The sequence below is a fragment of the Dermacentor variabilis genome, chromosome 4 (assembly GCF_050947875.1).
Source record: "Dermacentor variabilis isolate Ectoservices chromosome 4, ASM5094787v1, whole genome shotgun sequence".
Taxonomy (NCBI): domain Eukaryota; kingdom Metazoa; phylum Arthropoda; class Arachnida; order Ixodida; family Ixodidae; genus Dermacentor; species Dermacentor variabilis.
In genome coordinates this window covers 227976211-227988266 of record NC_134571.1, presented here as the reverse complement: position 1 = coordinate 227988266, position 12056 = coordinate 227976211, and the positions used below count along the sequence as shown (strand labels likewise).

The following is a 12056-nucleotide window of genomic DNA, read 5'->3' as shown; positions in this document are numbered from 1 at the left end:
AACTAAATAAACGAGGTAGCTAACAAAACTAGGTGAACTAATTACTTAACTAGCGAACTAGAACTATATCTAAACAAAACTGATAGCCAAATTACCCAAATGATATAACAAAATTATTCACCGACCAAACTAATAACCTACATAACTATAATAACTAAAGAAGTATGATTAACTTACTAAGCTAATCAACTAATAACTAACTTAACTTGCCAACCGAATATAACTAACTTATCTAAATAACTAGACAAAGTGCAAATAGAGTCGGCTGACCGAAACAGTTTGTGTGAGGAAGGCTATTAGTGCGGAGGGTGGCATGTCAATCATATACCGGTGCTGTTTATAATTTAAGCACAAACGGATTGCACGGTAAATTATTCTGCCAAAAGTTCTCGTTGCATGATCACTCGGCAAACATGCTGAAATAAATGTGGGAGAGGTGTGACGATTGTTAGTGTTGTACTGCTAGTGCCACCGGCTACTAGCGCCACCTACTGCTGCCAACAAAAGAGGCAGCAACGAGAGCAGGGCTGGGGAGTTGGATGACGCAATAAACAGTTCGTTTTGAGTTCGCTGTAAGGTCGGGTCTCGGCTCCACTTCTTCCGGCAATATGTGACAAACTGGCGACGAGGATGCACCGAACCGCATGAGCAACCATGCCTACCTTCGGTAGGATTGAAGCGTTCGTGGAGGAAGGCGACGCTTGGCCTTCTTACGTGGAGCGCGTTCAAGAGTTCTTCGAAGCCAACGACGTCGTGCCAGCAAAGAAAAGGTCAATATATTTGAGCTGCTGCAGGCCTCGTACCTATGCACTACTTCGCAACCTTGTAAAGCTGGAAACGCCCCAAGGTAAAACACTCGACGAGATACTGGCCGTACTTGGCAGGCACTACGCCCCCACGCCATCCGTCGTCGTGCAACGGTTTCGCTTCAATTCAAGGGCGTGTTCCGAAGGAGAAGCTGTCAGCGACTTTGTTGTGGCCCTGAAGTGTTTGTCTGAACACTGCAATTGTGGAACCGAACTCAAGAACATGCCGAGAGACCGAATAGTATGTGGCATAAACAAAGCATCGGTTCAGATGCGACTACTCGAGAGTTCTGACCTCACATTCGAGGACGCAGTGAAAACTGCCCTGGGATGGAAGCCGCTAAAAAGGATGCCGGTGAACTGTGTCAGGCAACTGCAAGTAGTTTACCTGGTTTGCTGACTCACCGGGTAGCGTCCGCGACTAAGAGCATGGCGTGTTACCGCTGCGGCGACAGAAGTCATTTAGCGTCGCAATGTAGACACAGCAAATCGCAGTGTCACTACTGCAAGAAAATGGGGCACTTGGCAGTCGTCTGCAACTCGCGGAAGGCCGACACATTCGCGAAGGAAAACACGTCTGCTGTGAGGACTGTTCTGACACGATCAATACGTACCGCGCAGGTAAACACTGTTGACGACGCCGACGCGCTCCATATTCCTTGCGGTGCTGACGTTTTTGACATGTGGCACCTAAGCAGTGAGCCGAATGTGCCGCCCTTCCTTGTCACCATGGAAATGTTCGGGAAGCCGTTTCCGATGGAGTTGGACAGCGGTGCAAGCGTCTCCGTAATGCCAGTAGACAAGTTTCAATGTGCCTTTCCAGAAGTGAGTCTAGAACATTCAAACATATTTTTGCCCGGGTTTAGTGGGGAGCTCGAGCAAGTCAAGAGCAAAGCAAACATTTGCATCGGATACAAGGGGCATGATCAGGTCCTTCCGTTGTACCTCACGAGCGGCACTGCTCCAACGTTGCTCGGGAGCAACTGGTTCCAAGCTTTGGGCATTGGCGTCGAGGGATTCAAACAAATTAACCAAGTTAGTGGTGTCAGCGAACTGATTGCTTGTTTTCCTGAGGTGTTTGCAGAGGGCATTGGCCTGTTCAAGGGATTTTCTGCCAAAATTCTTGTGCCTGCAGATGCAGTGCCGAAATTCTGCCAACCATGGCCACTTCCGTTCGCGTTGGTGGACCTCGTAACGCAGTAGATCCTGAGGTTGCAGCGTGAGAACATTCTCGTTTCTATGAAGACAGCCAAATGGGCAGCGCTGATTGTGCCAGTTCAGAAAAAGAACGGCACAATAAGAATTTGTGGAGATTTCAAGCAAACAGCCAATGCTGTGTCGCTCATGGAAACCTACCCAGTTCCGCGGGCTGAAGAGCTGTCGGCAGCCATGTCAGGAGGTCAGAGGTTTACCAAACTTGACCTGCGAGACGCCTACCAGCAGATATCTCTGGATGCTGAAAGCCGTGAATATGTGACCATCAACACACACATAGGCCTCTTCCAGTATACACGCTTACCTTTTGGTGTCTCTGCTGCTCCTGCTATCTTTCAGCGAGAGATGGAAAATCTGCTGCGTGGTGTGCCGAAAGCAGCTGTGTACTTTGACGATGTTGTTATTACAGGCATCGATGACAAAGACCACTGGGCGAATCTGACGATTGTCTTGCAGAAACTTCGGGAAGTGGGCCTTAGGTTGAAGCTGGAGAAGTGCGTTTTCTTCGCTCCTGAAGTGGAATACCTGGGCCACATTATATGCAAGCAAGGTCTAAAGCCCGACCCAAAGAAGGTAGAGGCCATCATCAATGCACCAGAGCCACAGAATGTGAAGGAGCTTCAAAGCTATCCTGGCCTGCTTAATTCCTACAGACGGTTTTTGTCAAACATCTCAACAAGACTACGTCCCTTGCATCAGCTGCTTCGTGAAGGCGAAAAGTGGAGCTGGGGGAAAAAGCAACAGCAAGCATTCATCACTAGCAAAAGGCTCTTGCCAGATGCACCTGTTCTGGTTCACTACTGTTCTGAGAAACCACTTGTGCTCAGTTGCGATGCGTCACCGTATGGTGTTGGTGCAGTCTTGGCCCAGACTGAAGCAGATGGAACCGAAAGACCTGTAGCTTTTGCTTCATGTACTATGCTTGCTGCTGAGCGGAACTATAGTCAGACTGACAAGGAAGGTCTTGCTTTGGTATTTGGTGTCCGCAAATTTCATCAGTACCTGTAACGGCTTCATTGCTGTAACAGACCACCAGCCATTACTAGGACTCTTTGGCTCAAGTCGAGGTGTGCCAAGCCAGGCATCACGGAGAGTCCTCAGGTGGGCACTCATACTATCAAGCTATCAATTCAAGCTTGTCTACAAGCCACGCAGTATGCTAGGCCATGCTGATGCACTCAGCCGGCTACCTCTTCCCGCAACTGAGGTTCAGGACTCTATGCCTGCCAATGTCTTCATGTTAGAACAAGCATACCCAGATGTCCTGTCACCTGCAGTTGTAAGACGTACTACAGCAAGGGATCCCATGCTGTCACAAGTGGCTGAGGCTGTCCTGACTGGGAGTCCTTTTCCGGAAGGTGGAGACTGAGGCCCTTATGCTACAAGGACCCATGAACTTAGTCTGCATGAAGGCTGCCTCTTGTGGGGAGCCCATGTCATCGTTCCCAAGTCCCTGCAATCCCAAGTACTTAAGCTTTTGCATGCTGGCCACCCTGGAATTGAGAAATCAGAGATGATTGCCAGGTCCCATGTGTGGTGGCCTGGAATCTACAATGACATGACGAACCAGGTGCGGAACTGTCCTGTTTGCCAAGTGCACCAGAAGTCTGGCGGGAGGGTACCAGTTATGCCATGGCCATTTCCTGAAAAGCCATGGTCCAGGATCCATGTTGATTTTGGAGGTCAATTCATGGGACACTACTTCCTCGTGATGGTGGATGCTTTTTCAAGTGGGTAGAAGTTCAACCTGTTCAATCACCATCTGCAGAGGCCACAATCTCTGTGTTCAGGACTGTCTTTTCTCAACATGGTCTGCCAGACATAATTGTTTCCGACAATGGGCCAGCATTCACCAGCAGCCAGTACGCTGACTTCCTGAACAGGAATGGTATCCGTCGCATGCTGGTGCCTCCATATCACCCTGCTTCCAAGGGAGCGGCAGAGCGGGTAGTACAGACTATCAAAGGTAAAAAAGGTATCAAAGGTCAAAGGCAGGTGAATTCAGGACACAAGTGGCCAGGGTGCTCTTCCACTACCGCTCAATGCCTCATGAAGTAACAGGCCGTGCACCGTGCGAGTTGCTCATGGGAAGAATCAAGACACCCCTGGTTGTCATGTGCCCCAGTCTTCGATCGTCTGTTGAACTGAAGCAGATAAAGCAAAAACTGCATGCAGACAAGGGTTGCCGCAGTGCGCCAATAATGGACCCGGGTGCCCCAGTGTTTACCAGGAACTTCCGGTCGGGTCCACCATGGGTACCTGCTTCTGTTAGCGGTCCTACGAGCTGCGTTTCATCTGAGGTTGTATCACAAGATGGAACTGTGTGGCACAGACATGGGGACCACATTCGGCCTAACCTTGTACAGCCACCACCATCTGCAAACACTGTGCCTGTAGATCAGCCAACTGAGCAACAAGCAACAGAGCCTGTGGAGCCTGCAGGAGATGCTGCTGAGCTAGAACAGCCACAACAAAGTCAGCCTCACAACAGAACTGGGCTGCCAGCAGCAGTCATCCTATCAGGAGAAAGCCCTATCGCACTGTGAAAAAGTGCCCGGACAAGTCGCCCTGTATTCGCCATGACAAGAACTAAAGGGGGAGGAGTGTGATGATTGTTAGTGTTGTGCTGCTAGTGCCACCAGCTACTAGCGCCACCTACTGCTGCCAGCAAAAGAGGCAGCAACGAGAGCAGGGCTGGGGAGTTGGATGACGCAATAAACAGTTCGTTTTGAGTTCACTGTAAGGTCGGGTCTCGGCTCCACTTCTTCCGGCAATATGTGACAGATTGTGACAGATTTCCTCGCGAAAGATTTGAATAATACATCCAGGCCATCTGCCGCAGCAGATTGTTCCCCTTTAAGGCTTACGCCAGTGCCTCTGGTGCCACCTTCTGGACCACATGGAAAGAGGACCCTGGACATCATTTGCATCGGAAGCTTCTAATCCTACTGCGGCTGTCCCTGCCGAAGATCTCTTAAGCCTTTTTTACGCAAGAAGCTGAAAAACCACTGGCACTGCTTGTGGCATGCTGAAATTAATCATTAACTCTATGTAATAAAACCACAGTTAGGTGCCTCCACAACGAAAACATGCCACATTGACGTCTCAGGATAGTGTATGGCACCCACAATTTTCTGCTGACTGGTGATGTGTCTCCAACCTGTGGCAGACGTGGCGAGACACTCGCCATCCTTCATGTTTCGCTAGCATGCCAGAAAGCAGAGCGTCTACATAAAAAGTACTTCCATTTATCTTACAGGAAGCATATTCCTCACCATTCGGCGATGTTCCTTAGACCAGAGCCGTTTCTTTATAGTAAATCAGTTTTAAGCTTTTTAATTGATTTTGGTTTATTGAAAGTGTTAAGCACAAGGGATTTTTAGTGCATCCTTTTGCAAGAGGCTACTGTTGTGATAGTATCACTTTGTATTGCACATGCTACCAGGCCCTTGTGTTTCAAGGGCTCAGGTAATGCAGTAGAAATTTTCACCACTTACATATTGTAGTACGTATTATTATCCCTTCACAATGTATGTTTTGTGTTTCTAGTACACTTTATTGGTCATTTCCATAACTTTATTACATCTGCATTTTACGGACTTTACAGCCCCTGTTTTTTAGGCCCCTTTAAGCCATGCCACAACCAACTCTCAGTAATTCATTACTCTGTTGTCAACTCATTAACTGTGGCCTGGCACTCTTTGGCCTTAGTTGGGCCTTGAGCCACAAATCACCAAATTCATCATCATCACACCTTCTACTTTTTCTAACCTTTCTTTGATATTGGTCACAGCTTCAGTAACAGTTCTGTCTTCATTTGTGAAACAGCCAAGGACATCGTCTGTTGTGCGAATTCAGTACGAATGGAACGTTTATTGAGGTTCTTGACCTTTTTTAGCAGCTCTTAAAGCACATCATCAGTAGCTGGGCCAGGGTTTGTTTCAGCATCCCCACACAGCATTAACAAGGAAGAAAAAGGTTCGAACAGTGCTTTGGGGCGTGGAAGCACGGCAAAGCAAGGGTCACCGGACCTAAAGCATGCATAAGGTAATTTAGGGAAGTTGTTTACTTGTAGTACAAAGCAAAAGTTGCTTAAGCATCCCATCGTGTTGGTGCCCACTGGTAAAGCGCAGTGGATTGCTGGGTTTTTTCAGTTTTCTTGGTGATCCACTTAAAAAAGTTGTGCTTGTGCAGTTGTGGGGGGTTTGAGGAAGGGCTAGATGTTCTCGCCTTGGAAGAATTTCTTCAGTCTGGTTGAATCTGTAGCAGCCTGGCCCAAGTCCTCGGTCAGGCTGAAGGGCAACTGAGCCATCCGGGTTACCAGCCAGCCTGGAACTGTATTGCGATGAAAAAGTTGCACAAGCAGCCCATCGGGCCTCCAGCCCGCTCCAGTTGGCTGGAGTTGTCTGCTGGGGCTCACAGCACCAGAGTTCCCTCTGGTGATCGTTGTGTGAAATGCAATGGTGCAGGTGCTGGTGCTGACAGCTGTGCAGTGCAAGGTGTGCAATGCACAGCTGCGGCACCTTGCTCTGCATACGTGCAATCAAGGAAACAGAAAGTACAAGTAACTTGTATGAATCAAATAGACCTTAATATAGCACTACTGACACATCGTGACACTTACCTTGGCTTGGCTAAAAGACTTGTATATGACCAAACCAGTTGGTCAGGAAGCTACGAATGCATGTAGCTATTATTGTAGAAATAGTTTAATAACACTTGAGAAAACATGAACCGCAGGAACATACGCTTGATAAACAAAATATAACTTTCTTACAGCTAGGGCCACACTTGTCGTCTGTTTCCCACGAATGCTGCCATATAATTGGCATATAATTGCCATTGTGCTTACATATCACTGTTTCCAGCATGTTTCCAGTGAATTACTACATTCTTATTGCAGGTTGAAAAATTTTGATAAAGAATATCAGTTTCGCGAAGCAAGGATAGTAGTGTTATAGGCCTTATAAACTTGTAAACATATGCTTACTAAATTAACAAGAACAGTGTTACCCACACACAGGCAAACATGAACACTTGACACTCTATGATCGCTGACATGTGCTGTCAAAATACTGGCTTTAGGAAGAGCGGCAGCAGCAGCAGCGAGTGAATTGTCCTTCATGCTGCCTCTCGCCTCAATGCAGACTAAGTGGCGAAAACACAGCGCACATGAAGCCATCAGCCCTCAACGCTGCAAGACTCTGTACTTGCCACAGATCATTTTCAAGACGGGGCCCGCGTGGCCACGTCATACACAGCCGTCGCAGGAGTATAACACTTTGACGTAGTCTGTTCTGTTTTGTCTGAGTGTATTTGTGCCCTTTGAATGGTTTGGCACCAACTGAATTGTGAGTATTGCCTGTACAGGTGATAGTGAAGAATGCTTCGGGTGCGGAGAGTACGAATGCCCTGCTGCGCAACCCGCGGGTGCTGCAGACCTTAGGTGACCTGGCCGTGAATGCTGCGACCACAGGTGCTTCGGCAACCGTCACTGTGGCCACAGGGGGGCCACAGGTCGAAGAGGAGGACGAGGACCAGGCGGTGGTGGCTGTGCACAGTGCGACGGCCTCCGACGGCCGCTACCTCCAGGTGGAGCGAGCTCTCAAGGCACCCACTCTGCGGGTGAGGGTCCACCCACTGGCATTGTCACTTTTGTTTTATTACTTATGCCATTTTTACATGGTCACTTTAATTGTGATCAGGCCGGATCTGGATTGAATTTCTTTATCGAAAATGATCGCTGCTGCACGGTCCAACAATCCGGGTCCAGTTTGGGGGTGGTCAAGTGCACCAGTTGTTGTTAGCCTGTCCAAAGCACTTATCAAATTTGTCTAATAAGCTGATAAAATTGTATTATAAAACAAATCTGGATCAAATTGTTTGATCAAAAATGATCACTGCTGCACAGTTCATTGATTTGGATCAAGTTTGGATGTTGTCAAGTGCACCAGTTGGTGTTATCGTGTCCAAAGCACTTATTGAATTTGTCTACTAAGCTGGTAAAATTGTATTGTACCTGTTTTTTTTTCTTTTTTTGCTCTATCATTTGTAATTGCGAGTAATAACGTACTAACTTGGGTCAGTTGGTACATGCCAGACATGACTGAGACAGCTGAAGCGCTGACTTTCAACCGATGTTTTATTTGCGCACACTGCAATACGTACAGGAGCTTGAATAGGCAGAAGGGAGAGCAGAACGTGCAAAAGTAGGAATACATTGTCAGGAAGATAGCCATGATGAAGAATATAAAAACAGCACAACTAAATGGTTGCCATCATCCAAGTGCCAGATGCACGAGTTCATTGGTGAGGAGAGGCATCGAAGGCACACTCGCGCACATATAGTCTTTTTTTTGTCAATGCTAAAGGCCTTGTACCGTATTTCTTCGAATCTAGGCCGGTAGTTTTTTTGAAATAATCATATTCCAAACTCTAGGATCGGCTTAGATTCGAGGATTTAAAGAAACGTGCCAGTTTTTCATTGAAACTGCTAAATGGATGGATGGATGGATGTTATGAGCGTCCCCTTTGGAACGGGGCGGTGGGTTGCACCACCAGGCCGTTGCTATTATACTGCCTAATGTCCTACCTAGGTCAAACAATGAAAAAAGAAAAAAACACTATGAACTACCACGCCCAAATTTTCTGATCCCCTATTGCAAACTGTGCTTTTGTACGTCTTCGTCTTTTGTCGTTTCCATACTTCCACCAATCCTCCAATCGCCTCTTACTAAATAAATATGGTGCATAGCTAGCGCCGTCTAGAAAGGTCAGTATGCAGCCGGTACTAGCCGTGCCATGTGGCCAACCGTACACAAGCGAGGTCGCCATTTTGACTTGTGTTGTGTCGGCCATATTGGTGTGTGGCGTGCTGTTATCACAATGGCACCAAGCAGGAGATGCCACTACAGGGCCACTTCCAAGCGAAAAGTTGTGATAGCCGCAGTGGCATCGTCGAACCTTCAAGCTGGGCGGGACTTCGGCGTCGACGAGAAAAACGTCCGTCGTTGGAGGGAACAACGACAGGAGCTTTTTGCGTGTGCCGCAGCGAGGATGGCATTTAGCGGACAAAAGAAAGGCCGTCACCATGAAGTGGAGACAGTTTTGGCCGACTTTGTTCGGACGCAGAGAGCAGCTGCCCTTCCAGTGACAACAGAAGTGCTCCAAGCGAAAGCTAGGGAACTTTCGAGGGGGTGAGGCCTAACGCCAAAGGATTTCAAAGCCAGCCGGAGCTGGCTTCAGAAATTCATGAAGCGCATCGGCTTCAGCCTCCGACGTCGCACTTCAATCACCCAGAAGCTGCCAAGTGATCTCGAAGAAAAGCTGATAGCTTTTCAGCACTACGTGCTGTGAAAGAGAGAAGCGGCAGGCTACAACCTTGCACAAATCAGCAAGGTCGACCGATTTTGATATGCCAGTGGCGTACACCTGGAATGAAAAGGGTGCCAAGGAGGTGAAAGTGCGCTCTGCGGGCTACGAGAAGCAGTGCACAAGTGTGATGCTGTGCTGCACAGCTGCTGGATATAAACTCCCCCCCTTATATGATATTTAAAAGGAAGACACTGCCTGCTCGAGAAACTTTCCCAAGAAATGTCATTGTGCGGGCAAATGAGAACGAGTGGATGACGGGTGCGATGGTGGAAGAGTGGGTTAAGATTGTGTGGCGACGGTGTCCAGGAGCCCTTTTGACAAAGAACTCGCTCCTTGTCGTCGACTCTTACCGTGGGCACTTGATCGACAACGTGAAGGCTGTGCTCGCCCAAGCGAACACGGACCTCGCTGTCATGCCGGGCGGCATGACAGGCCAGTTGCAGCCACTTGCAGCAACTTGATGTCTGCATCAACAAACCTTTCAAGGATCGTCTGCAGAAATATTACACGGACTGGTTGACTGACGAAGACCACATGCTAACAGCAACGGGTCGCATCAAACGTGCATCGCTATCGCAGCTTGCGGGCTGGGTAGCTGCAGTGTGGGACGACATCCCAAGTACTTTGATCATGCACGCCTTTAAAAAGTGCAGCTTATCTAATGCGCTTGACGGTACCAAAGATAGTGCACTGTTTTAAGGTGACAGTGACAAGGAACACAGCGACGATGACGTTGAAGAGCTCTGCACGTTCAGTTTCAATAAATGCTGTTTGCATTTTGTGAACACTGTCCTTTTGCTTTTTTTGTTCGGCCTACATTCGAGGTAATATATATATATATTTTTTGTTGGCTTCGGACTTTAGGGGGTCGGCTTAGAATCGGCGTCGGCCTAGACTCGAGTAAATACGGTATATCTGACGTGCACACTGGTCACCATAGCACCTTAGTATTTTGTATTGGTTAAATAATGAACGCCAACCACAACAGGAGCTATGTGCAGCTAGGTGGCTGCCAATGCACTGCCTCATAAAATTGGTATGATCTCTGAGGTGGTCATTTACATAACGGCCAGTCTGGCTGATGTAGCATCAACCATGCCATCTCATGCACCACATTGTGGCACCAATCAACAAACCTTTTTTATGTGTTCCTTATCACATGTGTGAAGCCCCATGTCTTCCCTATTCACTTTCTGGTACATGCTAAAGAATTTGTCTTTTGCCAAAAAAAAAAAAAAGCTACTCCAATGCCTGCCTTATGGCACGTCCCTTTGTTTGTACCATTGCTCTGTACTGAAGGCACTGGGCAGTGGGCATGGTGCATAGTGAATGAGAAGAAGACGACGAGGAGTGCTTGCTTCCCCGTTTCGATATAGCATCGACCTGTTTAAGCCTACCGCTGCAACCTAGAACTAGTGCTGCTAGGCGAACTCCCCCATTGCATTTGGTGTAGCTGCTGGGTTTCTCTTCGACATCCTGGAACTCCACAGTCTAACGCTACCACCAGCTGTTGCAATGGATGAACCGGGACCGTCCCAGGCTGCTGCTCCCGTGCCCCCGGCCATCGTCTGCTCTGGCGTCATCCACCAGCGCGATCCGGCTATATTTAGCGGCACAGACGACCACGACGTGGAAGACTGGCTCACCAAATATGACCGTGTAAGCGCCTATAATAAGTGGGACGACCGCGCCAAGCTCACAAATGTCATATTTTACTTGACTGACATGGCCAACCTATGGTTGGCGGCGTGAAGCCGATTGGTGGCATGAAGCCGATTTTACCACCTGGTCGGCATTCACGACAACTTTGGCTGAGGTGTTCGGCCGTCCCGCAGTTCGCCGGCTTTGCACTGAGCAGCGCTTGCGTGGTCGAGCTCAACGCCAGGACGAGACCTTCACCAGTTCTTCACGTTCCTCGCTCACAAACCTTCACGTTCTCTCGCTCTGCAAGCGCGTCGACTCATCTATGGATGAAGCTGACAAGATCAAACACGTCATAAAAGGCATCGACGACCATGCCTTCCAGATGCCCGTCGCGAAGAGTCCCCGGACAATTGCCGAGGTCATACACCTTTGTCAGCAGTACGACGAGCTGCGCAAGCAGCGTGCATCAACACGCGCTGCTCAGCAGGACACTGCGGACCTATCTCCGTTGGATTTCGGCCGCGACGCTGCCGACATCTCTGCTTTAAGGGGGCACACCCCTCTTTGAAAATTTTTTTTTATTTGTGGATTGATTGCAATGAAACTTTCATGTTTCATTAAGTTTTATGCACTGATTCTAAATCTGCATTTATTTTTTCCATACAACAAACAGTTTTCAAAATATTTACAATATTATGTTTTTCATTTGGAGTTTGATAATTTCCCAAACAATTGATGCAGTGATAAAATTTAGCATACCAAATTAATGTTTAACATCTAAGGAATGTAGTAAAACAAGAATGAGTCTCCTAGGCCAATTAGGTCTAAAGCTAGGGGTTGCCAAACCCATTGCAGTAAAAGTTCCCTCACCTGCTTTATACAAAGTAACTTTAAAAAAAATGTTACTGACCAATATGCACAGTGAAATTAGCCTTACTACAGAGAGTAAGAGTTTCTGTTTTCAGGGAAAAAAATATTACCGTGCTAGCACAAATACAAACAGAAATATGTTCACTC

General features: G+C 47.9%; 1 protein-coding gene across 12 annotated transcripts in view; it reads left to right on the top strand.

The window, feature by feature from the left end:
- Positions 1-12056, top strand: part of LOC142580151 (uncharacterized) — a 750235-nt gene that overhangs the window by 102499 nt on the left and 635680 nt on the right. For all 12 annotated transcript variants that reach the window (XR_012827590.1, XM_075690998.1, XM_075691004.1 and 9 more), the window contains one exon: positions 7392-7646. Coding sequence is in view for 11 of the 12 variants with exons in the window: in XM_075690998.1 (XP_075547113.1) it covers positions 7392-7646 (255 nt within the window). In the remaining variant the exon portion in view is untranslated. The remainder of the gene's footprint in view (positions 1-7391; positions 7647-12056) is intronic.